The 26,038-nt window shown below is 42.3% G+C and overlaps 2 protein-coding genes across 4 annotated transcripts in view; one reads left to right on the top strand and one right to left on the bottom strand.

The window, feature by feature from the left end:
- The first annotated feature begins 1,304 nt into the window (after positions 1-1,304).
- On the top strand, positions 1,305-21,410 carry LOC138800810 (dehydrogenase/reductase SDR family member 9-like). Of its 3 annotated transcripts, none has more exons than XM_069982859.1 (7): positions 1,305-1,333; positions 6,540-6,673; positions 14,318-14,410; positions 18,398-18,743; positions 19,695-19,953; positions 20,344-20,507; positions 21,125-21,410. In XM_069982859.1, exons 4-7 carry the CDS (start codon positions 18,425-18,427, stop codon positions 21,340-21,342), a joined length of 960 nt encoding a protein of 319 aa, XP_069838960.1. In that variant the 5' UTR covers positions 1,305-1,333; positions 6,540-6,673; positions 14,318-14,410; positions 18,398-18,424; the 3' UTR covers positions 21,343-21,410. The 3 variants fall into 3 exon arrangements, with proteins under 3 accessions (XP_069838960.1, XP_069838959.1, XP_069838961.1); XM_069982858.1 differs by having other exon boundaries at positions 1,322-1,385; XM_069982860.1 differs by lacking the exons at positions 1,305-1,333; positions 6,540-6,673 and adding an exon at positions 1,371-1,385.
- A 1,736-nt stretch (positions 21,411-23,146) lies between these two features.
- LOC138800808 (bile salt export pump-like) overlaps positions 23,147-26,038 on the bottom strand; it is a 47,440-nt gene continuing 44,548 nt past the window's right edge. The window contains exon 28 of the mRNA XM_069982856.1: positions 23,147-25,169. Coding sequence (XP_069838957.1) covers positions 24,969-25,169 — 201 coding nt within the window. The 3' untranslated portion in view covers positions 23,147-24,968. The remainder of the gene's footprint in view (positions 25,170-26,038) is intronic.

The following is a 26,038-nucleotide window of genomic DNA, read 5'->3' as shown; positions in this document are numbered from 1 at the left end:
CAGGCTTCCTCTTCCAGCCCCGCGGCGCCCGCACTCCTTTCCTGATTGGCTCAGATGATGTGAGAAGAGTGCAGGCGCCGTGGAGCTGGAAGAGGAAGCCCATAGCTGCCAACAGGTATGACCCGGTAAGCCCCGCCCCCATCGCGATAAGCCCCGCCCCCTGCACCCACCCCACGGCTAACTAACCAGCAGAATACACTGGGCCAGAGGAGGAGAGACGCCATGGACAACAGGAAATATGGTAAGTACAATGGGTCAGTCTCTTACCATATTTCCAGTTGTCCATGGCGTCTCTCCTCCTCTGGCCCTGTGTACTCTGCTGGTTAGTTAGCCCTGCGGTGGGTGCCGGGGGCGGGGCTTACTGGGTCATACTGTTGGCAGCTATGGAAGCCTGCACCAGAAGCTCCACGAGATTGAGTAGTAAGGGGCATACTAAGGGGGTACTTAAGGGCATACTAAGGGGGTACTAAGGTGCATACTAAGAAGGTACTAAGGGACATACTAAGGGGGTACTAAGAAGGTACTAAGGGGGTACTAAGGAGCATACTAAGGGGGTACTAAAGGGCATACTAAGGGGGTACTTAAGGGCATACTAAGGGGGTACTAAGAAGGTACTAAGGGGCATACTAAGGGGGTACTAAGAGGGGTACTAAGGAGCATACTAAGGGGGTACTAAAGGGCATACTAAGGGGGTACTAAAGGGCATACTAAGGGGGGTACTAAGAAGGTACTAAGGGGCATACTAAGGGGGTACTAAGAGGATACTAAGGGGCATACTAAGAGGGTACTGAGGGGCATACTAAGAGGGTACTGAGGGGCATACTAAGAGGGTACTGAGGGGCATACTAAGAGGGTACTGAGGGGCATACTAAGAGGGTACTGAGGGGTATACTAAAGGGATACTAAGAGGCATACAACATAGGGGCCTTCTAAGGGACATACTGTGTCCCTTAGTCCCCTGTGAGTCACCGAATACCTGCAATACAATCACCTATAAGGTCAGCAGGTGTACAGCCTCACCTACCGCTATATGGTCAGTGCTGAGGGAGAGGACTGCTCTGTGTATAGTGGATGTTATGTAGTAATGGTATTAGGGGGGGGGGGGGATAAGTCACTATGTGGTGAAGATCTGGTGATATTATTTGTTTCTTATTTAATGGTAACAGGTGATGCGGTTATGAGGGGCGTGGCTACAGGGGGCGTGGCTATGGGGCATGGCACATTGCCGTGACTGTCCCTCTTTCCTCTGCGCAAAAGTTGGGAGGTATGCTGTATGTAGTGCAGTCACTGACAGCTACAGAGCCGTTGTAGGACGTGGGCAACTTGTGTTAGGGTAATATAGCGAACTATAAGTGTCCCTCTTGGGTTTCCCAAAAAGTTAGAAGGTATGTGCTAGTTACAGGGCCAGTATCAGACATATCACATCTAAAACTACTTGTACATGTCATCTCTAAGCTCTTATTATTTAGCATTCTTATTAAGCAACTGACATGTCAGTTTTCTGCGGCGGCTATTCAGTGAATAGCGGCCGGAGAAAGCTCTGTCAGTGCACACTATGAAGCGAGCTGCTGTGGCCGCACCCTTTATAGTGTTCTGTGGGGAGGTCTGATGCGGGCGCGCACTGATGCGCCCGCATCAGAACCCTGCGGCATCAAAGATCATCCGGCTGGTACTGCAGTCACAGACCAGCTGGTCTCTTACGCTGTGGGAACATAGCCTAAAAATGTAGAAGAAAAAAAATCTCCATAAATAAAAATTTCAACCAGCCCCCCCATTTCCCATTTTGCAAACGAAAAAGTGTAAATTCTGAAAAAGTTACTTATGTAGTATTGCCGAATGTAAGGATTTCCAAATGTTTAGAAAATAAAGTCATTTCACATAGTGGACTGCAAAAAGAAAAAAAATTGCCACAATTGCAGATTTTTGCAGTCTTAAAAATCTGTTGTTTTTACCACAAAATGGGAAGTGTATTAAATGTGAATGTTTTGCAATCTGAGGGGGTCTTAAGAAGGTTCCTCATATCAGGAACCCTTTCTGATTCATTGCTGAACACAAATAGCATTGTCATAACAATAAAACCCACAGACTTATGGTGGTTTTACACGGAACGATTTATCGTTCGAATTTGCACGATAACGATCGAATTCGAACGATAATCGCACGTGTAAACACAGCGAAAGATGAAGCGACGAGCGAGAAATAGTTAATTTTGATCTTTCAACATGTTCTCAAATCGTCGTTGATTGTTCGCAAAAAATTTGCAGATCGTTCCGTGTAAACATTCTTTCAACGATTTCACCTATGTGTAAGGTTTTCCGTACGTATTTTTTTCCGTACGATGTATCGTTCCTTCTAAACGCTGTTCGTTATAAAAAAAAAACATTGTTCATTCAAAATTGTTAATCGTGCGATCGGGCGAACTATCGCTTCGTGTACAATCACCAAGACAGACAGACAGATAGATAGATAATTGATTGATAGATAGATAGACAGATCATAGATAGATAGATAGATAGATAGATAGATAGATAGATAGATGATAGATAGATAGATAGATAGATAATAGACAGGAGATAGATAGATAGATAGATAGATAGATAGATAGATAGATAGATAGATAGATAGATAGATAGATAGATAGATACTGTAGATAGATAAATAGATAGATAGATAGATAGATAGATAGATAGATAGATAGATAGATAGATAGGAGATAGATAGATAGATAGATAGATAGATAGATAGATAGATAGGAGATAGATAGATAGATAGATAGATAGATAGATAGGAGATAGATAGATAGATAGGAGATAGATAGATAGATAGATAGATAGATAGATAGATAGATAGATAGATAGATAGATAGATAGATACTGTAGATAGATAAATAGATAGGAGATAGATAGATAGATAGATAGATAGATAGATAGATAGATAGATAGATAGATAGATAGATGGATGGATGGATGGATGGATGGATGGATGGATGGATAGATAGATAGATACTGTAGATAGATAAATAGATAGGAGATAGATAGATAGATAGATAGATAGATAGATAGATAGATAGATAGATAGATAGATGTAATGTGACCGCTTAGCATTGTTGTAACTTTGCATTCACATATTATAGAAACCTATTGACTTTACACAGTGCATTGACCGCAGGGTTACGGGCCATATGTTCTCTACAAATTAACTGTGCTTGGAACATAAAATACAAAACAGCAGGAAATGTTTCTACCTGAGAAACTGATGGAGACTGAGCACAGTGCACGGGCTTATTGCTTATTTATAGAATTTCATTTGCAAATCAACATTTTCTGCAATATATTCTAGGTACAGTGTACATTGATTTTACATTATATCCATTTACACTGCTATATATATAAATAAGTGAATACATCAGTTTCTGGCTTTTCTGCTAAGAATAGCACAGCATTATTACTGCATGTTCCTATAGTGTTAGACACTGGCAATGAGATGCTTACATTTACTGCTACCTATTTATTCCTATAAAGGAAGCATTGAATAACTGCGGCGATGACACATTTACTTGCCCCCGCATAAACCACTGCACATACAGTGTGTCAGGACTGGGAGCAGTGGCGTAGCTATAGGGGTGGCAGCGGTCGCCATGGCGACCGGGCCCTATGCAAGGGGGGCCCTCACGGCCCCCCCTTGCCACTTCCTCCTGTGCTCCCCCAGCCCAGCACCTCAGCGTTTCCCAACCGGGGTGCCGCGGCACACTGGAGTGCCGGGAGAACTCGCTAGGGGTGCCGCGGGATCCCGGTGGGAAATGTGACACTGTCTCTTTAAGTATTCCGAGAAGCTGCGGCCGCGCAGCTTCTCAGAATGCACAGATCGCTTTGATGTTCCACCGGCACAGTGAGCAGACATAACATTAAAGCGAGCAATATGCAGGAACAGGACCTGTCAGCGTCCTGCTCCTACATTAACTCCCATAGGCTGCCGGCATTTCATACCAGCAGCCTATGGGACGCCGGGACATGACCTCTCCAGCAGGCGTGATGATGTGACGTCATCATGCCTGCCGGAGGTCCCGTCCCTGTGGCTCACAAGATGGAGCCAGAGAAGGAGAGCGGCTCCCTGCGGCCACACAGCGCAGATTAGGTGAGTAGGATGTTTGTTTTTTTAGGGGCACCTCTGGGGGCATTATTAGTTCATGGGGGGCACCTCTGGGGGCATTATTAGTTCATAAGGGCACCTCTGGGGGCATTATTAGTTCATGGGGGCACCTCTGGGGGCATTATTAGTTGATAGGGGGCACCGCTAGGGGGGAATATTTAGTTCATATATATAGCCCAAGCTGTGTCCTATGGCCGTACCTTTACGGCGTTGAGCTCCAGCTTGGGCTGCAATCCACCTCTCCTTAGCGTTGAGGCCCCTCCCCCAGGTCAGATGACATCTCTGTGCAGCCGGCAAGTAACATCAGAGAGTACAGCAATGTTGTGATCCGGTGGGGGGGAGCCTCAACCCTGTGGGAGCCACTTACACCACGGAGGAGAGGAGAAGTGGATTGCAGGTGACTACTACATTATCTGTGCTCAGAGATATCACTGTGTTATCTGTGGTGTTACATAGGACTGCAGGGGACATCTACATTATCTGTACTCAGAGATATCACTGTGTTATCTGTGCTGTTACAAAGGACTGCAGGTGACAGCTACTACATTATCTGTACTCAGAGAGATATCACTGTTATCTATGGTGTTACATAGGACTGCAGGTGACAGCTACTACATTATCTGTACTCAGAGGGATATCACTGTGTTATCTGTGGTGTTACATAAGACTGCAGGTGACATCAGGTGACTTCTCCAGGTTGCAGAAGTTCAAACTTCATCGTGCCCTGCTGACAGTTTATTATGGGAGTTGTAGTTTTGCAGCATGTGGCTCTTCAGGTTGCAGCACTACAACCCCCATCGTTTCCAACTGACAGTTCATGATGAGAGTTGTAGTTTTTCAGCTGGAGAGTCAAAGATTGGAATACAATGATTAGACAATGACACAGTACAGTCCATTAATTATAGGGGCAGTAGTGCAGTACATGAGGTGGAGGCAGTGACAGTGCATTAGAGTTATTGGATATAACGTTAGATATGACTTTGCCTGATCGGGTGAGATGGGGGGGGCCCCAAGCTAAAATTATGCACCAGGGCCCATCAGCCTTTAGCTACGCCCCTGACTGGGAGGTAGGGACAAGACGAGACAGTGAGCCCTAAATCACAGATCCTCAAGGTTCCGGACAGGCAGAGGCATGTGTCAATCAAAAAACACTGCTCAGCTGCAGTGATCAAGGCAAGCAGTGAGCAGTGTAACTCCTGCATTGCCAGGAGGCTGAAAGGCAAGCGAGTGTGTCAGCGAAAAAGTAAAAACAGACCCAGTTTACACCAGGTTCGCTGCACATTCCTGACACAGTGGATTTTTGTCAAGCTCTTTGTTGGACACAATGCCCCCTTACCAGAATGATTTTGCTTATTCTCTTCTTCTTTGATGATTTACTAAATGGTCTTATATGTACAGTATAATGAAATTATGCAACCATTTCATGTTTCTATTGTGCTTGTATTGTTTTTTATTTTCAATTAAAATGATTTAAAGTTAAAAAAAAAAAAAAAAACAGTATGCATTTAACGTGTAATACTGACTCACAGTACCCACAATAGATTAGACACACAGTAATAAATCCACTGACAAACAACAAGCTTTTCCTCCAGTAGCAGCAGAACAAGCATTAGGATACTGATCCTGTACATACCTATGAGCATCGGGATACTGATCCTGTACATACCTATGAGCATCGGGATACTGATCCTGTACATACCTATGAGCATCAGGATACTGATCCTGCACATACCTATGAGCATCGGGATACTGATCCTGTACATAACTATGAGCATCAGGGTACTGATCCTGTACATACCTATGAGCATCAGGATACTGATCCTGTCAGGGCCGAATTAAAGGGAGGGCATCCGGGACACATGCCAAGGGGCCTCCACCACTAGGGGGCCTCCACCAGCCTGAACACGAAAGCAGGTTCAGGGCAATAGAAGAGACTGGGGAGAAGCTGTGTTCGTAGGATGACATCAAGAACGGATTCCCTGGCCTCCTTATACAGGTGAATTAAGGAATGGAGGACATGCAGCATCCCACTATATGCTGCACATTCTCCATTCCTCTTCTGCACTCTTCTGACGCTTCCTCCTCTGTCGGGTCAGAGAGGTGAAGGAGGGATTCACTGTACAGCAGCCTCATGAGGTCAAAAGGCAGCTCAGGGCCCAGAGACCTCATGCTGCCTGCTCTGTGCTGTGTGTGCTCTGCTCTGTCCTCTCCTCCCAGTGCCCCCCTCCTCCCCATAGTTATCTCTATGCTGAGCCCCCCCCCCTCCTCCTCATAGTTATCTCTATGCTGAGCCCCCCCCCCTCCTCCTCATAGTTATCTCTATGCTGAGCCCCCCCCCCCTCCTCCTCATAGTGATCTCTATGCTGAGCTCCCCCCCCTCCATTCCATAGTGCTCCCTGTGCTGACCCCCCCACCTCCAACTGCATGCCTGTCCCTGCTCCTGACCCCTCCACAGCAGCCCCATGATGGATGCAGAAGATGTGACAGGTGAAAGCATTGCCTTTATGACAGATCCAGCACAGAGGTTAGTGTATTGTATGATTTTGTGTAAATGCATGTGTGTGTGTGTGTGTGTGTGTGTGTGTATCATGTGTATAAATGTGTGAGTCTGTATGTAAGTGGTTGAGTGTGTGTGTGTGTGTATGTGTGTGTGTGTGTGTGTGTGTGTGTGTGTATATGTATGCTATTGCCTACATGCTATGCCTATTGTATATGTAAGGAGTAGGAAGATATGTTTGGGGTAGGGTCACTTGTGGCACATACTGTATGCTGTACATTTTGCGCATGAAATGTCACTGTGGTAAACCTGCCCCATATACAGGAGCAGTAGAGGGGATGAGAAATCAATTTTTCAAAACACCACTCAGTTTGTCGTTTTTTGCCTATACTGTGTGCGGCATACGACATATACCCTCTGTGTGGCATATAATTAATATACTCTGTGCGGCATATGATATATACACTGTGTGTAGCATATGATACATACAATGTGTGCGGCATATGATATATACACTGTGTGCGGCATATGATGTATACACCGTGTGTAGCATATGATACATACAATGTGTGCGGCATATGATATACACACTGTGTGCGGCATATGATATATACACTGTGTGCGGCATATGATATATACACTGTGTGCGGCATATGATATATACACTGTGTGCGGCATATGATGTATACACCGTGTGTAGCATATGATACATACAATGTGTGCGGCATATGATATACACACTGTGTGCGGCATATGATATATACACTGTGTGCGGCATATGATATATACACTGTGTGCAGCATATGATACATACACTATGTGCGGCATATGATATATACACTGAGTGCGGCATATGATATATACACTGTGTGCGGCATATGATATATACACTGTGTGCGGCATATGATACATACACTGAGTGCAGCATATGATACATACAATGTGTGCGGCATATGATATATACACTATGTGCGGCATATGATATATACACTGTGTGCGGCATATGATATATACACTATGTGCGGCATATGATATATACACTGAGTGCGGCATATGATATATACACTGTGTGCGGCATATGATATATACACTGTGTGCGGCATATGATACATACACTGAGTGCAGCATATGATACATACAATGTGTGCGGCATATGATATATACACTATGTGCGGCATATGATATATACACTGTGTGCGGCATATGATATATACACTATGTGCGGCATATGATATATACACTGAGTGCGGCATATGATATATACACTGTGTGCGGCATATGATACATACACTGTGTGCGGCATATGATACATACACTGTGTGTGGCATATGATACATACAATGTGTGCGGCATATGATACATACAATGTGTGCGGCATATGATATATACACTATGTGCGGCATATGATATATACACTGTGTGCGGCATATGATACATACACTGTGTGTGGCATATGATACATACAATGTGTGCGGCATATGATATATACACTATGTGCGGCATATGATATATACACTGAGTGTGGCATATGATTAGGGATGAGCGAACTTTTGAAAAGCCGTTATTGCAAGGTTCGTTTTCGGTTCGGTTCGTAAGAATCCGAACTTCAGGAAAGTTCGGGGGATCGAACCGAACCGAAAACGAACCTTGCAATAACGGCTGAATAATTGCAGCTACAATAGTGGGAGTGTGATAGGGTATAGTTTCGTGTAGTTGCAGCAGTTGCTATTATAATGAAAAAAGTGGAAAAAATCAAAGTGCAAAAATAGTGAAAAAAATAGCCGTCAATCGGCAAAAATGCCAACTCCTTTAATGGTTAATATATTTAATTAATAAAACACATTTTCGTTGTAAAAAAGTCACTTTCGTTGTCCAATAATTTAATTAAAACGAATCCATACTTGTGCAATTAAATATACTGTTAAAATAAATATATATAAAATAAATGTATATTTATATATATATATTTTTTTTTTTACAGTTTATTTAATTGCACAATTATGGATTCGTTTTAATTAAATTATTGGACAACGAAAGTGACTTTTTTACAACGAAAATGTGTTTTATTAATTAAATATTAATTATCACAGGAAACTATTAAAGCCGTTTATTCGTATTGCCGACAATAGTTTTCTGTCATAATTAATACTTTACTTTAATTAAAACACCAAATGTTCCTTCTAATTATGTTATCACAATAGCATTATTAGAAGAAACATTTTGAATCATATTTGCACTCAGCTGATCGGCTGAGCGCACATATAATGAGCCGGTCCGCAGTACAGTGACTTCATTGTGCTGCGGACCAGCGAAGAGGACACATCGGGGTGAGTATAGAGCTCTCCCCACCCCCTCCCCAGCACTGCACCCCTCCCAGCAAGGAAGGGGGGTCACTTAACCCCTTCCTTGCTGGGATGGGTGCAGTCTGACATCAGTCTGGCCCCCAAGGGGTTAAGGGGGATGCAATACATCGTTCCTTAACCCCTTGGGGGCCAGAATGTAAGCAGCGATCTGTAAAGATGCTGCATACTGTAAGGAGCACAACACCGCTCACAATGATGGGTGTTGTGCTCCTGTTTGTGTTTTTTGTGTGTTTCTCCCTTTTTGTTTTTCAGATATCGGTATCCTGGGGATTACGTCGGATTCGATGGACTACGTCGATGACCAGTGGTTGTTTGGATTTCTTAAAATAAAATGGTCAATGAGGGGTGTGGGGGTGTTTTTATTTGAATAAAAAAAAATTTCACTTGTGTCTTGTCTTTATTTCTTTACTTTATAGACTTAGTAGTGGAAGCCGTCTAATAGACCGAATCCATTACTAAGTCGGGGCCTAGTGTTAGCTGGTATAAAATGGCTAACACTAACCCCCCCATTATTACCCCAGTACCCAATGCCACCAGGGGTACTGGGAAGAGACGGGTGCCAGTGGTCCCGGAGCGTCAAAATTGGCGCTCCTGGACTGGGGTGGCAGCAGGCTGGTAAAATTTAGGCTGGGGAGGGCCTAAACCAATGGGTCTTCCCACCCTGGTGTTACCAGGCTGCTGATGCTTGGTTTTTAACCCGGCTGGTTATCCCTGGTGGCATTGGGTACTGGGGTAATAATGGGGGGTTAGTGTTAGCCATTTTATACCGGCTAACACTAGGCCCCGACTTAGTAATGGGTTCCACTACTAAGTCTATAAAGTAAAGAAATAAAGACAAGACACAAGTGAAATTTTTTTTTATTCAAATAAAAACACCCCCACACCCCTCATTGACCATTTTATTTTAAAAAATCCAAACAACCGATTTAATCGACGTAGTCCATCGAATCCGACGTAATCCACAGGATACCGATATCTGAAAAACAAAAAGGGAGAAACACACAAAAAACACACAAACAGGAGCACAACACCCATTATTGTGAGCGGTGTTGTGCACCTTACAGTATGCAGCATCTTTACAGATCGCTGCTTACAGTCTGGCCCCCAAGGGGTTAAGGGAGGATGTATTGCATCCCCCTTAACCCCTTGGGGGCCAGACTGATGTCAGACTGCACCAATACCAGCAAGGAAGGGGTTAAGTGACCCCCCCTTCCTTGCTGGGAGGGGTGCAGTGCTGGGGAGGGGGTGGGGAGAGCTCTATACTCACCCCGATGTGTCCTCTTCGCTGGTCCGCAGCACAATGAAGTCACTGTGCTGCGGACGGCTCATTATATGTGCGCTCAGCCGATCAGCCAATCAGCTGAGCGCACATATAATTCTAAATGTTTCTTCTAATAATGCTATTGTGATAACATAATTAGAAGAAACATTTGATGTTTTAATTAAAGTATTAATTATGACAGAAAACTATTGCCGGCAATATGAATTAACGGCTTTAATAGTTTCCTGTAATAATTAATATTTAATTAATAAAACACATTTTCGTTGTTATAAAATTAATTTCGTTGTTCAATAATTTAATTTAAACGAATCCATACTTGTGCAATTAAATATACTGTAAAAAAATAAATATATAAATATAAATATACATTTATTTATATATATATTTATTTTAACAGTATATTTAATTGCACAATGATGGATTCGTTTTAATTAAATTATTGAACAATGAAAGTGACTTTATTACAACGAAAATGTGTTTTATTAATTAAATATATTAACCATTAGAGGAGTCGGCATTATTGCAGAGGATCGCTAACCCCGTAATGCCGATTCCTCTAATACTGTTTCCCTGCTTTCCCAGATGCATTCCAGAGGTGTTTGCATCACTTTATAAAGATGTCTTGGATGTCTTTGATTTTATTTGTTATTGTTATTTTAACCAGATTCGTTACGAACTTTCTCAAAGTTCGGTTCGGTGACGAACCGAACTGTTTGCAAAGTTCGTAACGAATCTGGTTCATTACGGTTTGGTTCGCTCATCCCTACATATGATATATACACTGTGTGCGGTATATGATATATACATTGTGTGCAGCATATAATATATACACTGTGTGCGGCATAAGATATATACACTGTGTGCGGCATATGATATATACACTGAGTGTGGCATATGATATATACACTGAGTGTGGCATATGATATATACACTGTGTGCGGCATATGATATATACACTGAGTGTGGCATATGATATATACACTGAGTGTGGCATATGATATATACACTGTGTGCGGCATATGATATATACACTAGTAGTGTACATTATTGGAAACTGCAGATGGGACCTATACTTACAAGTCCAGGTTCTGCCTGCAAATCACAACTGGATATGCTAGCTGTGGTGGCTAACACAGTGGGCAAGAGTGCACAGATTGTACTAAAAGGCTGTATTCTTGCATTGTATTATTATATAAACACAATGTGCATCTTCCTCTGCACTGCAGCTTCTAGTGACCATCACACACACATACAGCCAGAAGCGAGGAGAAGTAGGTGTTAAGTCCCCTACCATAAGCAGCCCTCTGTGTAGATCGCTGTATTGTTTATTTGGGGGGGGGGCCCAACCAAATTGTCGCCCGGGGCCCCCACCAGTGTTAATCCTGCCCTGGATCCAGTACAGTATGAGCATCGGGATACTGATCCTGTACATAACTATGAGCATCGGGATACTGATCCTGTATATAACTATGAGCATCGGGATACTGATCCTGTATATAACTATGAGCATCGGGATACTGATCCTGTATATAACTATGAGCATCGGGATACTGATCCTGTATATAACTATGAGCATCGGGATACTGATCCTGTATATAACTATGAGTTGTTTTATTAGTGGATGGACAACAGTGAAGTTTTTGACATTGGTATACAAGCATCGGGTGTTCATCTCTACAGAAGTTATGGTGTTATTAGTTTTTACCTGATGAAGTTTTTTTTATTATGTTTTGATGGCTTCGCTGTATAATCATTCTATTGTTTGTTATTATGGTATTAATTGGTGTATACATGTATATATAGCGGTTGCCCTTGTTGGGAGGATGCCACTGCGGTTTTGTAATTCTGTTTTTTTTTTTTTTTATTGAAAAATGAAAATAATAAAGAGTTAAAAAAAAAAAGATAGGAATAAACCATTAAGTGTACCTGTAACTAGACATGTCAAAAGTTTGATTGGTAGGGGTCTGAGTGTTCAGACCATGACCAATCAGGAGAACAAGTTTGGAGAAGTCTGCACTTCTGCACTCCTCTCCTGCTCTATATCCGTCTATGGCCCCATAGACTTACATTATGCAGCCATCTTTTGACATGTTTTTGTGGCATGTCAAAAGTTTTTTTCTAATGACAGGTAATGTTTTCAATAATAGTTAAAAAAAACACTGCAAAAACACAAGTGCAAAAGAAAAACTAATCTGTGTACAGTGGTACCTTGGTTTAAGAGTAACTTGGATTAAGAGCATTTTGGTTTAAGAGCTCACAGTTTTTTTAAATTGTGACTTGGTTTAAGAGCATTGCTTTGGTTTAAGGAGGGCGAGTAGGTGGAGGGGCATGGTCTGCATAGCAGGGTCTACAGCTCTGTAATCTCTCCATAGCTGTACCCCCTCTCTCCCCGGACAGAGAGTGCTGCATGTATGTGCCCACATCTGTCCTGCTCATTCCTTCATGCTCCCTGCAGTCTCTGTTTGTTTTTCCCATCCTCTTCATTATGGGGATCTGCAGTTCCATCCTGTATCTACAAACTGCTATTGATTTTCAGGTTTATGCCCTTACTATACATTGTACTCCACATGCTGATTGTGTACAGTAACTTATGATATAACATATCCAGCTTTTTCTAAATCTTTGTTTAATTTGTTTTACATGTTATTCAGAATAAAAAATCATTATTTTTGGGGTATGGAACCAGTTGTCTGCATTTCAGTGATTTCTTATGGGAAGTTTTGCTTTGGTTTAAGAGTAGATTTGGATTACAAGCACGGTCCCGGACTGAATTATGCTCGTAATCCAAGGCACCACTGTACAGTATATGTAAATTTATACATCTTGATTGATACTTATAAGGGGTATCGGACGTATTTCCAAATATGAAATCAGCCTCCAGGAAACTCTAGGAGTAGCGTGCATGGCAAATAGTAGCTGCAGACGTGACTCACTATATTTACTCACTGGTACTGCTGCTGATCTGCAGACAAATACATTACATTTCTGTAAGTGGCAACTAAAGCAGAAAAACCTGTCTGTACTATTCCAGTAATTATATCTAATATGCAGTGAAGCCAAATAAACAATGAATTAGTAACATAAGGAAACTCTCTGAAATCATTGCTAAAAAGGGTCAAATATTTTCATATGAAGTTGGTCAGCTCTCCTACAACATCATATTTTCATATAAAGTTGGTCAGCTCTCCCGCAACATTAGTAATCTGCTATTTCAACCACAGCAACGTGCCCCTGCCGAGTATGAGTGGTGTTGTAGGAGAGCTGACCACCTTTGTCTTTTTGTCGGCATCTGGGCTCTTCTTCCACTTGGTCGTGCACTCCACCCATGCCACCTTGGGGGGTTATTTTGCCTGTATTAGTTGGACCCTGCCTGCCCAGAGCATAGGCTTATTATTAGCCAAAAGAGGCCAGAGTATAGTGGAGGGTCCATCCCGGCATGAGGCCACCTTACCGTGGTGGGATGGTACACTCTAATTCCAAATAATAACCAAGAGCCTCAATATTTTTATGGAGATTTTTCATAGCAGTTAGAGGGGCTGTTTTAGTGATTTTCATGTCTGTATTGGGTACATGTCTTGCCATTTGCATTGAGCAGTTGCATTTTTTGACTCCACCACTCCTAAGGGCTGCAATGAAATCTTACATGAAGTTCTCATCCTAGTCATTTCCAAAGGACATGCCGTACATGTCTGATAGGTGAAGTCCATTTCTAAGACCCCACAGGACACTTTCAGAGGTCTTGTGGAGTCTGTATCTCGATGGTTCAGATCTGTAAGGGAGCTATACATAATATTAGATGGGCGATTTTAATGTTATAAATCATCCATGCATCCATGTATGTAAGCCAGGAAATATTGATTAGGGAAGTTGGTGTGTACACAGGTGATTTGCATAGACATTAATAGGTCGGGATTACTGGGCAGTGTCTGTGTTAGTAAATGTTGTGATGTACAGCAATGGATTTGTCACCAGGGATCACACCTTGTTTTGACCTTAGTTTCCTTAACTTCTGCTTTTACTTATCAGCTCATATACAAGTCCACTACTTCCTACTTCTCTGCTAAGACTTCATCTGCTGAGATGAGAACTGGTCTCCTGAAAAAAAGCCTCTAACACCATGTGAGTATTAATAATTCCTATTACCTGTTATACGCTATGTATCAGGCTTGATATTATATAGGCTGGGTTTGTATTATTGTGGGGGGTGGATAGTCCTAGATGAAACTCTGCTATAAAGACAGTGCAAAGTAAGTGTACCCAGTCGCCACTCTTTTAGGGGGGGGGGGGGGGGTAACTCCACTAATCCCTGGATAAGTTTCTACGTATCTATATATCCCCTACCTATTTATCTACTTACATATCTTTCTGTGTCTCTCGTATTTATTAGTCTATTTATTGCATATATATATATATATATATATATATATATATATATATATATACAGTGGTACCTTGGTTTAAGAGTAACTTGGTTTAAGAGCGTTTTGGTTTAAGAGCTCACAGTTTTTCAAAACTGTGACTTGGTTTAAGAGCATTGTTTTGGTTTAAGAGCTCCCTGTACTGGGTGGGAGCGCGAGTGGAGGAGGGGCATGGTCTGAATAGCGGGGTCTACAGCATTGTACTGCGACCCAGGAAGTCCCCCTTACCTGCCAAATCATAGCAGATCCACTTCAGGCTGGGGCTTACATCAGGGGACAGGACTGTGGAGGTAATCTCTCCATAGCTGTAATCCCTCTCTCCCCGGACAGAGAGTGCTGCATGTATGTGCATATATGTCCTGCTCATTCCATCATGCTCCCTGCAGTCTCTGTCCGCCCTTGTGTTTCCCATCCTCTCCATTACTGTACAGTAACTTATAATATCACATATTCTGCTGTTTCTGAATGTTTGTTTCATCTGTTTTACATGTTATTCAGAACAATAAATTCTTATTTTTTGGGTGTGGAACCAATTGTCTGCATTTCTATAATTTCTTATGGGAAAATTTGCTTTGGTTTAAGAGTGATTTGGATTACAAGCACGGTCCTGGAACGAATTATGCTCGTAATCCAAGACACCACTGATAATGGCCCCTATAGTTATAATCCCCCTGTGCCCCCATATACAGTGATATGTCCCCTGTGCCCCCTTTGCCCCTATACAGTAATATCCCTTGTGTCCCAGTGCAGTATTATTGTCCCCCCTTTAGACCTGCACCCTATAAGCTGCACGGGCGCCCTGCCTTGGTTGCTATATATAATGTTCGTTTTCTATTATACTATTTCTACACTGTAGGCTATAGTTTTGACACAATTGTGTGGAATTACTTTTTCTTGTGTCTCTCCTATTATGCAATGTGAACTGTACTTGTAGAATTATCTTTCTTTCACAAGGGGGAATCTGTGGTATAACGCATCTGTTGCACTCGATTATACCTTGCTGGTATTTTTAGACATTGTTGCTTCATGGTGTTGTATTGTCATTGCCTAACTTACTTTCCAGTTATCTTGCAAAAGAATGACGGCTTTAGATATGTGCGGTGTGCGACTAGGAACATGCAGATGGTAGACTGAGGGCCAGCTGAGACCTGTAGTTCCTTAAGCCAGTAATATTTGTGTCATGGAGTGGGACCTCTGGCTGTGGGACACTTTCCTGATACACATAGGAGTGATACCTGAGTAATGTAAGGAGTGTCTGAGCCCTGGGGCACACCTTGTGTAACATGTCTGGTGGGTGACATGGTGCCTGAGTGGATTCACGGGACATCAGGACTACATGTGGCCTTTGTTGTAGCTATTATTATCTTTGTAGGCTGTACTTGGAAGATTGGGGGAGATTAATTAAACATGGTGTAAAGTGAAACTGACTCAGTTGCCCCTAGCAACCAATCAGATTCCACCTTTCATTTTCCAAAGAGTCTGTAAAGAATGAAAGTTGGAATCTGATTGGTTGCTAGGGGCAACTAAGCCAGTTTAACTTTACACCATGTTGGATAAATCTCCCCTATTGTCTTTACCTTTGTGGGACTTCATTGTCACATGATATTGCTTTGATATTTCACATAGTTTATAGTTTCATAGCTTATACTGTACTTATTACTTTGTTGTGACAAGTCCCAGCAGGACACACACACACATATATTTATGTTGTCCTGTGACCATCCAATGATTTTTACAGCTTATTGTACCTTTTATTTGTTTTTATACATAGATGTGGTAGATTTCACAGGAGACAAACAACTTCACAGTAGATTCTTAGGGCCCTATTACACGGAGGGATAATCTGCTGAATGAGGCCGATTCGGCAGTAATAAAGACAACGGTCATCGGCTCATTGCATCTTTAGGTTCGGACCTAAAATCACTGGCAGCTGGGCATGCATTGCTACATGTAATAGTGATTCGTGACTGTGTTAAAAAAAAAAGTTATACATTACCTCCCGTGCTCCCTTATGTTCTACTAGCTTCGATCCCTCTCTGCAGTGTCTAAAAAGACAGGCATGAAAACAAATAGGCCCCTCTCTTTTTAGTGTGAGATACCCCCTTAAATTGATCAGAAATCTCAATTAAACTTCCCTTTGATTATAGTTGCTAAAATAGATAGTACGTAGAAATGACTGAAAACACAGCCTACGCTCTTATAAATCAATCAATCACTCTCCTGTCCCAATAGGGATCAGCTTAATAGAGAGTACTAATCAATAACTGTGGGGTGTCACAGAATGTCACTATCCTCTCCTCTGAGAAAATCAATACTTAATAGTTAATATACAGTACAATAATGATTAATTTACAATAATAGTTACTAGTTAGTATTATAATGTGGCTCTAAACAGTCTCCAGTAGGATCAGTCGGTGAACATAACGTGTCACCGAGCTGATCACTGTGGATACATTCATTGTGTCTCCAGGCTGTCCCCGGTGGGAGCAGCCAATAAACATACAACTGTATCTAGATCACTGAACTGGGTGTCCACACAATCAGTTGTAGTAAGGTATCGTCGAACTGTCCCGTCGGGACATGGTCTCTGTTAGGAGGCCTTTACAAAGCACCAGAAGGTCAAAGAGGCTCTTGTAAAGCAGGGTGGTAAGTCACTTGGTAGCCCTGCAGCAAGGATTGGAAAGTTTTTTGGCAGAGTTATGCTCTTCGTAGGTGATTATGTCCAAGCTCACAGTAATATAGTAACATGAGGCAATTGTGGTGTCCCACCACATGTGTTTTTGTCTTTCCTGTGCACCTCTAAAAAAGCTTCCTCCTTTAGATTAAAAGTGGTGATGAATTAGTCTGAAGTTTAACCACTAGATGTCAGTATTTTATGTTTGTAACGTGTTGCACAGCTGAAGTCAGTATTGGGTTAAGGTTTTTTATGTACCATGTGTTTATTATTGACCAATAGGAGGTGCTCTCTACTTCTAACCAATCTCTTTTCTTTTGCCCACACTCACCACTCATCCCCACCACTCACAGGGAAGCTCACCTTAGGGCCCTGTAGGGGGAGACACTGGTGGAGGAAGTGCACAGTCAGTCTTATCCAGATCCAGAGGGAAAACGCAAAGACAGCTGTTCCTGCAGTAGTTAAGCCAGGGCCTGGCTGCTGCCAAGATCCCTGATAGGAACAAAGTCAGTCTAGTCTACACACTCATGTGTATAGATGCAGCTAGAGACGACCAGTTCTTTATTTACTACTACTACTACGTTCAGTATGCAGTGCTAAGCACTTTTAAAAGATAGGAGCCCAGAAACACACTGACCCACGCTGAGAACACGTCTAAGAAGAGCAGAGCAGTATCCTGAAAACAAGAGAAACTAGCCTGGATAAATCTATAGTAAAGAAGGTCTACATATCCTATCTCGCAGTGCAGGTAACTGGGACACCCTCGGACACTTAGCTACGCCCAGATAACCATGGCTGGGGATTGTAGTACCCTGACAGGACGGGTAGCTCAACACTCTAGAGCACAAGGGGGTCAGACACAGTCTAAACACAATTTTTGTTGGTTCTTTGAGCTGAAATTACTTTATAGAATTACACCTCCTTTTTAACTATCATGGGGTCAGTTATGTGATATATCTGCAGCTTTGTAAATTTTTACCCTCCAAACCTTTTAACGCTCTTGTATTATTTCAGGCAGCAGTAGCCAAGACACGTGAGAAGATGGCCTTGTTCCTATTTATGCTGGTTTCTGGGATTCTCCTATTTCTGTGGTGGAAAATAAGAGATTGGCTAAAAATTAGCAACATTGAAGGAAGACACGTCCTGATCACGGGATGTGACTCTGGTTTTGGGAATTTTGCTGCTCGCACCTTTGACAAGAAAGGGTTTAGAGTTTTAGCCACGTGTTTGACTAAATCCGGAGCAGATGCTTTAGAACAAGAGACATCACCGCGGGTCAAGGTTGTACTGCTGGATGTGACTGATGCCGACAACGTAAAGAGAGTCGCTGAGTGGGTTAAAGATGAAGTTGGAGATAAAGGTGAGATTAAGTTCTGTCACATAGAAAATCTGATTTTCAAAAATTCCACTTGTCTGGCACATCTCTGTACTGGCTCCTGATTGGCTGGGAGCTGTTCCAAGAGGTCAACTGATCCTTCCTTCTTCTTTAAGGGAACTTAAGGGGAACTATCAGCAGGTTAGATAAATCTAACTTCTGACACTTCTGGCCCATCTCTTCAGTGACAGACTGCTCAGCCAATCACTCTCTGAGACAGGACATCACCATGGCTGGTGATTGGCTGAGCAGTCTGTCAGTAAAGATTCAGGACCAAAAAGTGTCCTGCGGGGAAAAGGCACGGGCACACCGGGGGAGCCTGGGCACCTAAGTATAAACCATTGGCCGCACATCGCTGTTACATGTAGTGATGTGTTGTCAGTGGCTGATGATTTTTAAACTTGCTAAAAAACAATGATCAGCTGATCATTGATGATCGGCTCTTTGGCTGATCATTGTCTTTATCACACAGGGAAACATTTTCTGCCAAATCGGCCTGACAATAACAGTACCCTCTAAGTGTCCTGACTTCCTTGCATTCTACGTCTGTGTCCAGCTATCATCTGCAGGTCATGGGGGTCAATGAAGATAATATGGTGTAGCAGGCAGTATAATTTATGGACACTTTATGGAACATGTCGCCCCTTAGAGACTCTACAAATGTGCCGCCTAAGCACCACTGGGCACACCGGCTTCTGGTTAGGATTCTGCTGGCCTAATCTATCTGATAAAAAAAAAAATCAGTATGAAGCAGTTTCACTTAAAGAGAGTTTTTCTGGTAACAGTGATGACATTCTGTGTAATTCTGGTAAATTACCTGTAACAATAGTTTATCAGTGTGCTCGCTGGATGGCATTATAATTCTGATGATAATAATATATTAGGGAATAGCTGAATAATCCCAGTCCTATTTTCATTTTTCTTTTACCTTTTCAGGCCTTTGGGGATTGGTGAACAATGCGGGGATAATGGGCACCCTCGCTCCCATCGACTGGCTGACAATTGATGATATTAGAGAACCCATTGAAGTAAATTTATTAGGATTAATCCACGTCACATTATCCGTCCTTCCCTTGATTAAGAAAGCTAAAGGGAGGATTGTGAATGTATCTAGTGTCGGTGGGAGAGTCGCAGCAAGTGGAGGAGGATATTTTTCCTCTAAATTTGGAGTTGAAGGATTTACTGACAGTTTAAGGTACGTTGCATTACTGTTAGCTGAATGCAGTGTAACATAAATTATTGATGCTATTATTTGAAAAAAACTTTTGATATGTCACAAAGATGTCAAGAGTTTTGATGAGTTGGGGTCTGGGTGTTCAGACCACCGATGATCGATAGAATGAGCAGGGAGAAGCAGGTGGTTAAAGTTTTCCGTCCCCGTCTCACTGCATAGACTCTATAGTAAGTCTATGGAGACCTGCTCCTTCTAGCGTTCAGTGATGAGTGATCCATGTTGTATGGGGGTCTGCTGAGTAACAATTGTCTTCTAAGGAGTTTACATATGAATGTTAAAATGTGAAAATGTTGACGTTTGAAGACTTTATTTTAACTTTAATCTGAATATTGTTGTTTTTTTGTGTTTAAGGCGAGATATGAAGGCCTTTGGAGTAAAAGTTTCTTGTATTGAGCCTGGACTGTTTAAAACACCATTGTCTGATCCACTTCATGTTTTGGAACAACGTATACGTATCTGGAGACGACTTCCAAGGACCATTCAAGATGAATATGGAGAAAACTATATCCAAACGGGTAATTTTTTCATTTAAGCGATGCTTCGATTTTTCCCCCCCCTAAATTTCACAGACAAAAACAATGAGAAAAGTAAAGAAAACCTGGTGAAATACTGGGTTATAGCCTTTGGGAGTTTTGGGCCCACTGATCACAGTGGCTTGAATGCTTCCACCAAGACTTTTATATTGTTTGGGCTGGCCCAGTGATAGAAGGGTTGCCCTTAGCTTGAGGTGGTAGTATAGTATATGAGGCACTACCTGTGTATACTGTATGTCCTGGCTGATGGTGTTTGGGTTGCCCTTAGTGGTAGTGTGAATAAGTTACAGAACATGGTATAACTTGGAAGAGATCATGATTCATTTTAATAATAATCAGTAGAAACTTGTCCAAAATGGAGGCACAGAACACAATATGGCAGAGATGGCTTAAATAAATCTCCGCCCCTTTCCCCCGCTAAATTTACGCTGGCCCTGCGCTTGGCGAAGTTATTGCGGTGTATATCTACACCTGCTACCAGGCATAAACCTTTATAAAACAGGTGCGGGAGGAGGTCATTCTTAGGTTTACCGTCTATTACAAACTAAAGAAAAATATGTCTATTTCTGGTCCAAAAACATCTTTATTCTTATTTTCAGATGCAGCACTGAAGCGAAAATTAGATCATATCCGAAACAGTGACCTGTCTGTGGTCATATGGTGCATGGAACATGCTCTGACCAGCCGACACCCCAGGACACGGTACTGCGCAGGCACCGATGCATCTACCCTCTGGATACCCCTGTCTTATATGCCAACATTTATACAGGACTTTATCATATTGCAAAACAAGGTCAAAATACCCACAAAAGGGTGAAAGTAGTAACCATTGTATAAATACCAATAATTCTTACCATGCTGAAATAAAAAACACAAATAATTTTTTTCTGTGTTGTTTTTATTCTTAGTAAGAAACTTCTTATCCATTATTTCTCTTTCTCCTCATTACCTAGCCTACTAGCTTTGAAAAGAAATTGCTTGCTGATGCCTTTGTGTTTATAAAAAACATCAATGCCCAAGGCCTCTCTGGTCTTCATCCCCGCCCTTCTCTAAAGTGACACCCCCTAGACCGGAACCGAACCGATAGAATTCAGCCCATGCGCTATTGCACCCCAGAGCGGCACAGACGCACTGATGCGGCCTAGCTTCTTTGCACTAGCCTACCTTGTCATTGCATCTGTGCATGCACTGGATTTTATCAGCGCAAAGGACATGATGCTAACTGGGGTGGCTTAGCTTTACAGAAGGAGGGAGGGAAGGAAGACTCAAGAGGCAGCGCAAGCCATGGGCGTGGATGCTCTTGGCATTACCTCTTTGACACCATGCTCTTGGGATAAAAGATGTTTAAGAAAACAAAGCCAAACAGGGCTTGGATTGCACATAACTATCCAACGGTACCAGCAGTGTGGCAGCATAATGGCAGCGTACAATAGGCCTTCTTACCCTGAATAAGGAGATATAACTCTTATTTGAATCCATCACTCCAGCGCTGAGATATAAGCATTGGATGTTTTAAGAAACTGGGAGATAAAACTTGAGGGGTGTTTCCCTGAGCTACAAAAGCCCGGCAAATATTACAAAGTGTCTGTTTACATGCAGGCATAGGGGTGTTTATTAGGAGAGAAGGAAATGAACATTACTGGGCTTCTGTGGTTCAGGGAAAAGCCCCCTGTGGCCTTCATCTCCTAATTTGTTTAAAACTTCTAAAGCCTATATCTCAGCGCTGGAGCAACAGATTATAATAAGAGTTATATCTTGTTGTTTAGAGTAAGTGGCTCTATTATACACTGCCTTTACTTTAGTCAGCAAAAAATTACTGACAGGTCCATTTTCTCTGCCTTAGTACTTTGCATGGTAATAGAGTGGGAAAGGGGAAAAGATAAAGAGAAAATAAGGTGCTATAGTAGCTAAACCTGTATATACTTTCAAGCTGTGTATTTTAGTTACTTTAAAGCTGAGACATTTTGTAAAATCTTACATTCACAGCGGCTGGAGCTCTGCTTTCTACCACAGAGCTCTTCCGCTTCCCTTTATAGAGTGAAATATTTGATTGACATTTATTTCTTGAGCCATTAAGTTAATAGCTCTTTTTATTTAAACCAAACATTGCGTAATAGATATAGAGTTGGTTTCCTTTGCTGTTTGCATCCAAAAGCTAGCATCATGCTGTGTGGTACATTGTATAATAAAACAAGAACCTTTAGGATATCATCTGCTTCGGCTGTATCTGTATGAAGGATTCCATTTATTTATAAAGTGCTACAATATACAGAGTGAACACTGGAAGAATTACCAATACAATTAAATGACAGTAAACTATGTAACACTGAAGAACACCTATAAATCTACAATACATACAATTAAGAAATATTAACAAATATATAGCTTCATCTTTTTTTACATTGACTGCTAATAAGTGCTATGTTCTGATATTCCAGCATACAGGAATATAGAACTATCTCAGCCAATACCCCTGTACTCAGGCACACTTGGTTCAACTGAGCATGTGTTCTGAATGAGAAGATGAGAGGTAAGATGCTTTTCTCCTCGGCTCTCCAGCTGCTGAAAAACGACAACTCCCATCTTTAGCCTTAGCTGTCAGGGCATGATGGGAGTTGTAGTTTTACAACAGCTGGAGAGCCAAGGTTCCCTACCCCTGCTCTAAAAGAAAAGCATCCAGCAAGTTAATATTGAGCTGGGCAATTTCTCTCCCCCTTACATCTACCATCTGGAGGTACAGTACGCAAACACATTAGATCAGGGATGGATAACCTTCAGCCCTCCAGCTGTTGTGAAACTACAATTCCCATCATGCCTGGACTGTCCAGGCATGATGGGAATTGTAGTTTTGAACAGCTAGAGGACCAAAGGTTCCCCATCCCTGCACTTTGTTACCAGATTGCCAAGGCTCCGATGCCCAGTGGGTCTTGGCAATTACTTAGAATTATCTGGTGCTGGATAGCAGAATGTAGCTCTGTATGAAAATATGGGCTATAATTCCAGATCAATACAAGTATTGTAATGTATTTACAATGAGCTTACACTTTAAGCACCACAGTAAAAGTTTTACGCAATGCATAAGCTTATACTATATGGTTACAAAAAAAAATGTCTTGAGACAATCCCTTTAACATATAAGGAATAACTGGTATAAAAGCAGATAGTAAAGATGGCCAAACACATTGCAGTCTTCACCAAGTACTTGTTATCCATCTGATCATACTGTATTCTATTGTTCTCTCTAGTTAAGGGGAATCTGTCACTAGGTTTATTCCACCTTAAATAAGGGGAAGCATAAACTAGCGACAGAAATGATGAACAGAACGTTGTATTTCTTTATCATTCTGTTCAGCCGTTCTCCTAATATGCAGGAGAATAGGATTCTTGCCACGCCCCTCCCCCCTGCCGTCCAGCTGCTGTTGACAGTTGGCTGCCTATACACAGCATGGATAGGTAACTGTCAATCAGCAGCTGGTGGGTGGAGTTTTCTGCTTCTCATAAATATCCAAGACTACTGGGCTCATGCGACTACTTATTGTCCATGTTTTTCAGGACAGATGCACAGAACAATGTAAGTGATACATCATTCTTTTCAGTTTCTCTGTCACTAGTTTATACTATGCTTAGACAGAGTAGCATAAACCTGCTGACAGGGTCTCTTAAAGAATGGCTCCTCTGCTGCCACCAATGGCTGTTTTGGAAACAGCAGGGCTGCTCAAACCCTGTCCTCTGTACAGTTACATATCACTAGTGCTGCGACACTTGGAGAAGCTGTCTGTGTCAGTAGCGCTGCAGCCATGGCACCTTGTAGCGTGACCAGATTGACAGTTATCCCCACTCTCTCTGCTATAGGGTGCCATGGCTCCAGATCTGCTTCTACACAGCATCTGCAGGGTAAAACAAGGGGGGTGGACTGACAATTGATGAGACAATAAGTGGACTCTCACAACTAAAGGCAGAAAGTAAAGAAAATAGCAGCTAAGCCATATCCATCAGACATCAGCTTTAATATAAAAGGATAGACAATAAATAATTCCGCTGTAAAGTTCCGTACTCTGGAAGATTAAAGAGCTTAAAGAATAAAGGTCAGGAACTTGAGGCTTACTGGCTGCATAAAATCTATATCTCCTTACATACAGAACTGGCAGAGAGCCATATGCTGTAGTACAGACAGTCCGCTGCTTATTTCCTAAAATAATCCGGAAACAATATACAGCACGTGTCGCCATAAACACGATGCAATGAACCAAAGGATATGGCTGCAATAAGGCAACATCCTGCCGGTATCAGGAAACACAATGTGCACAGCTAGATGTTTTTTGCAACATAGACAGAGTATTCCTAGAGATTGCAGCAAGAAACTCTACAACTAGGCAGAAATACAATGTATAGCACAAACAGGACATTGAGGTACTAGAATGTGAAGGCGGTGGTAGAGTATCTCTAACTTATGGGTGCTCCTGTAGTGACTAGTTTGTAATAGGCTCCTTTCCGAGCCATAAGTTCATCATGATTCCCCTGTTCAATGATAGCGCCTTGTGCCATTACGGCGATGATGTCGCAATTCTGAATAGTGGATAATCGATGAGCAATGGCAATGCAGGTACGGCCCTGTCTGGCTTCGTCCAGTGCTTCCTGTACAGTCTGGAAAGTAAAGATGGAAAAACATGTCATATCACTAGCCAAGCGTTTTGTAGAAATAATGGATGATGTGCTCTATCCATATGTGTCCTACTCCCCCTGGTAAACTAATTATAGCTTTTACCTGGCCCATGAGCATAGCTGGCACATAGAAGAGTGACTGCGCACCTTCTTTGTACGATATGCTGAGTAGGTGAGGGAGGGGACTGAGAGAGAGAGACACTAACAATACAAGGGTTGACCATGGAGTATGAGCCTACTGTGCCCATTTGGAGGTCAGGCAGTGGTGCTGCCACTTTAAAGGGACAGAATAGATTAGGGCTAGTGTTGCGTGGACTTGCCGAACTGTCCTGGTTTGGCAACATTCTTCAAACCCGATTGGCATTTGACTCCTCATGGCTTGAGAAGGATTTCACCCTAGGGAGTCCTGGAAAAAATGAATACAGCCATAGGCCATCGGCTGCATCCATGTTTCCTGGCAGTCCTAGAGTCCTAGAGGTCAAGTGCCGAGCATTCAGGTTTGGAGAATGTTGCCAAACCCGAATAGTTCGGCAAGTCCGATCAACACTAGGCATGGATGTCTACGTTGCGACCAACCAATGGTTGCAAAATTACAATTCCCATCATACCTGGACAGCCAAAGCTAAAGCTTTGCAACAGCTGATGGGTCACGAATTTAACACCTGTGTTATAGATCACGGCCAAACTAATCAGGTGCATAACACCCAGTGGTCACATGTTCACGTGTACGCTTACTAAAGCCCTTCCCACTGTCTAACCACTGACATGCCCTGGTCACTACTAAGTTATCTCTGATCTTGGCCACTGTATTAGTGTCACCTGTAATATACCATATATACACCATCTCTGTG

The sequence above is a fragment of the Dendropsophus ebraccatus genome, chromosome 9 (assembly GCF_027789765.1).
Source record: "Dendropsophus ebraccatus isolate aDenEbr1 chromosome 9, aDenEbr1.pat, whole genome shotgun sequence".
NCBI classification, from domain to species: Eukaryota; Metazoa; Chordata; class Amphibia; order Anura; family Hylidae; genus Dendropsophus; species Dendropsophus ebraccatus.
The sequence above is the reverse complement of the archived record's forward strand: the minus strand, read 5'-3'. Positions and strand labels throughout refer to the sequence as shown.

Bases quoted from the DNA above. Each gene is read 5' to 3' on its own strand.
- LOC138800810 (XM_069982859.1), top strand. From the start codon at position 18,425: ATGGCCTTGTTCCTATTTATGCTGGTTTCTGGGATTCTCCTATTTCTG. The intron at 19,954-20,343 runs GTACGTTGCATT...TTTGTGTTTAAG, and splicing joins GGATTTACTGACAGTTTAAG to GCGAGATATGAAGGCCTTTG. The intron at 20,508-21,124 runs GTAATTTTTTCA...TCTTATTTTCAG, and splicing joins AGAAAACTATATCCAAACGG to ATGCAGCACTGAAGCGAAAA.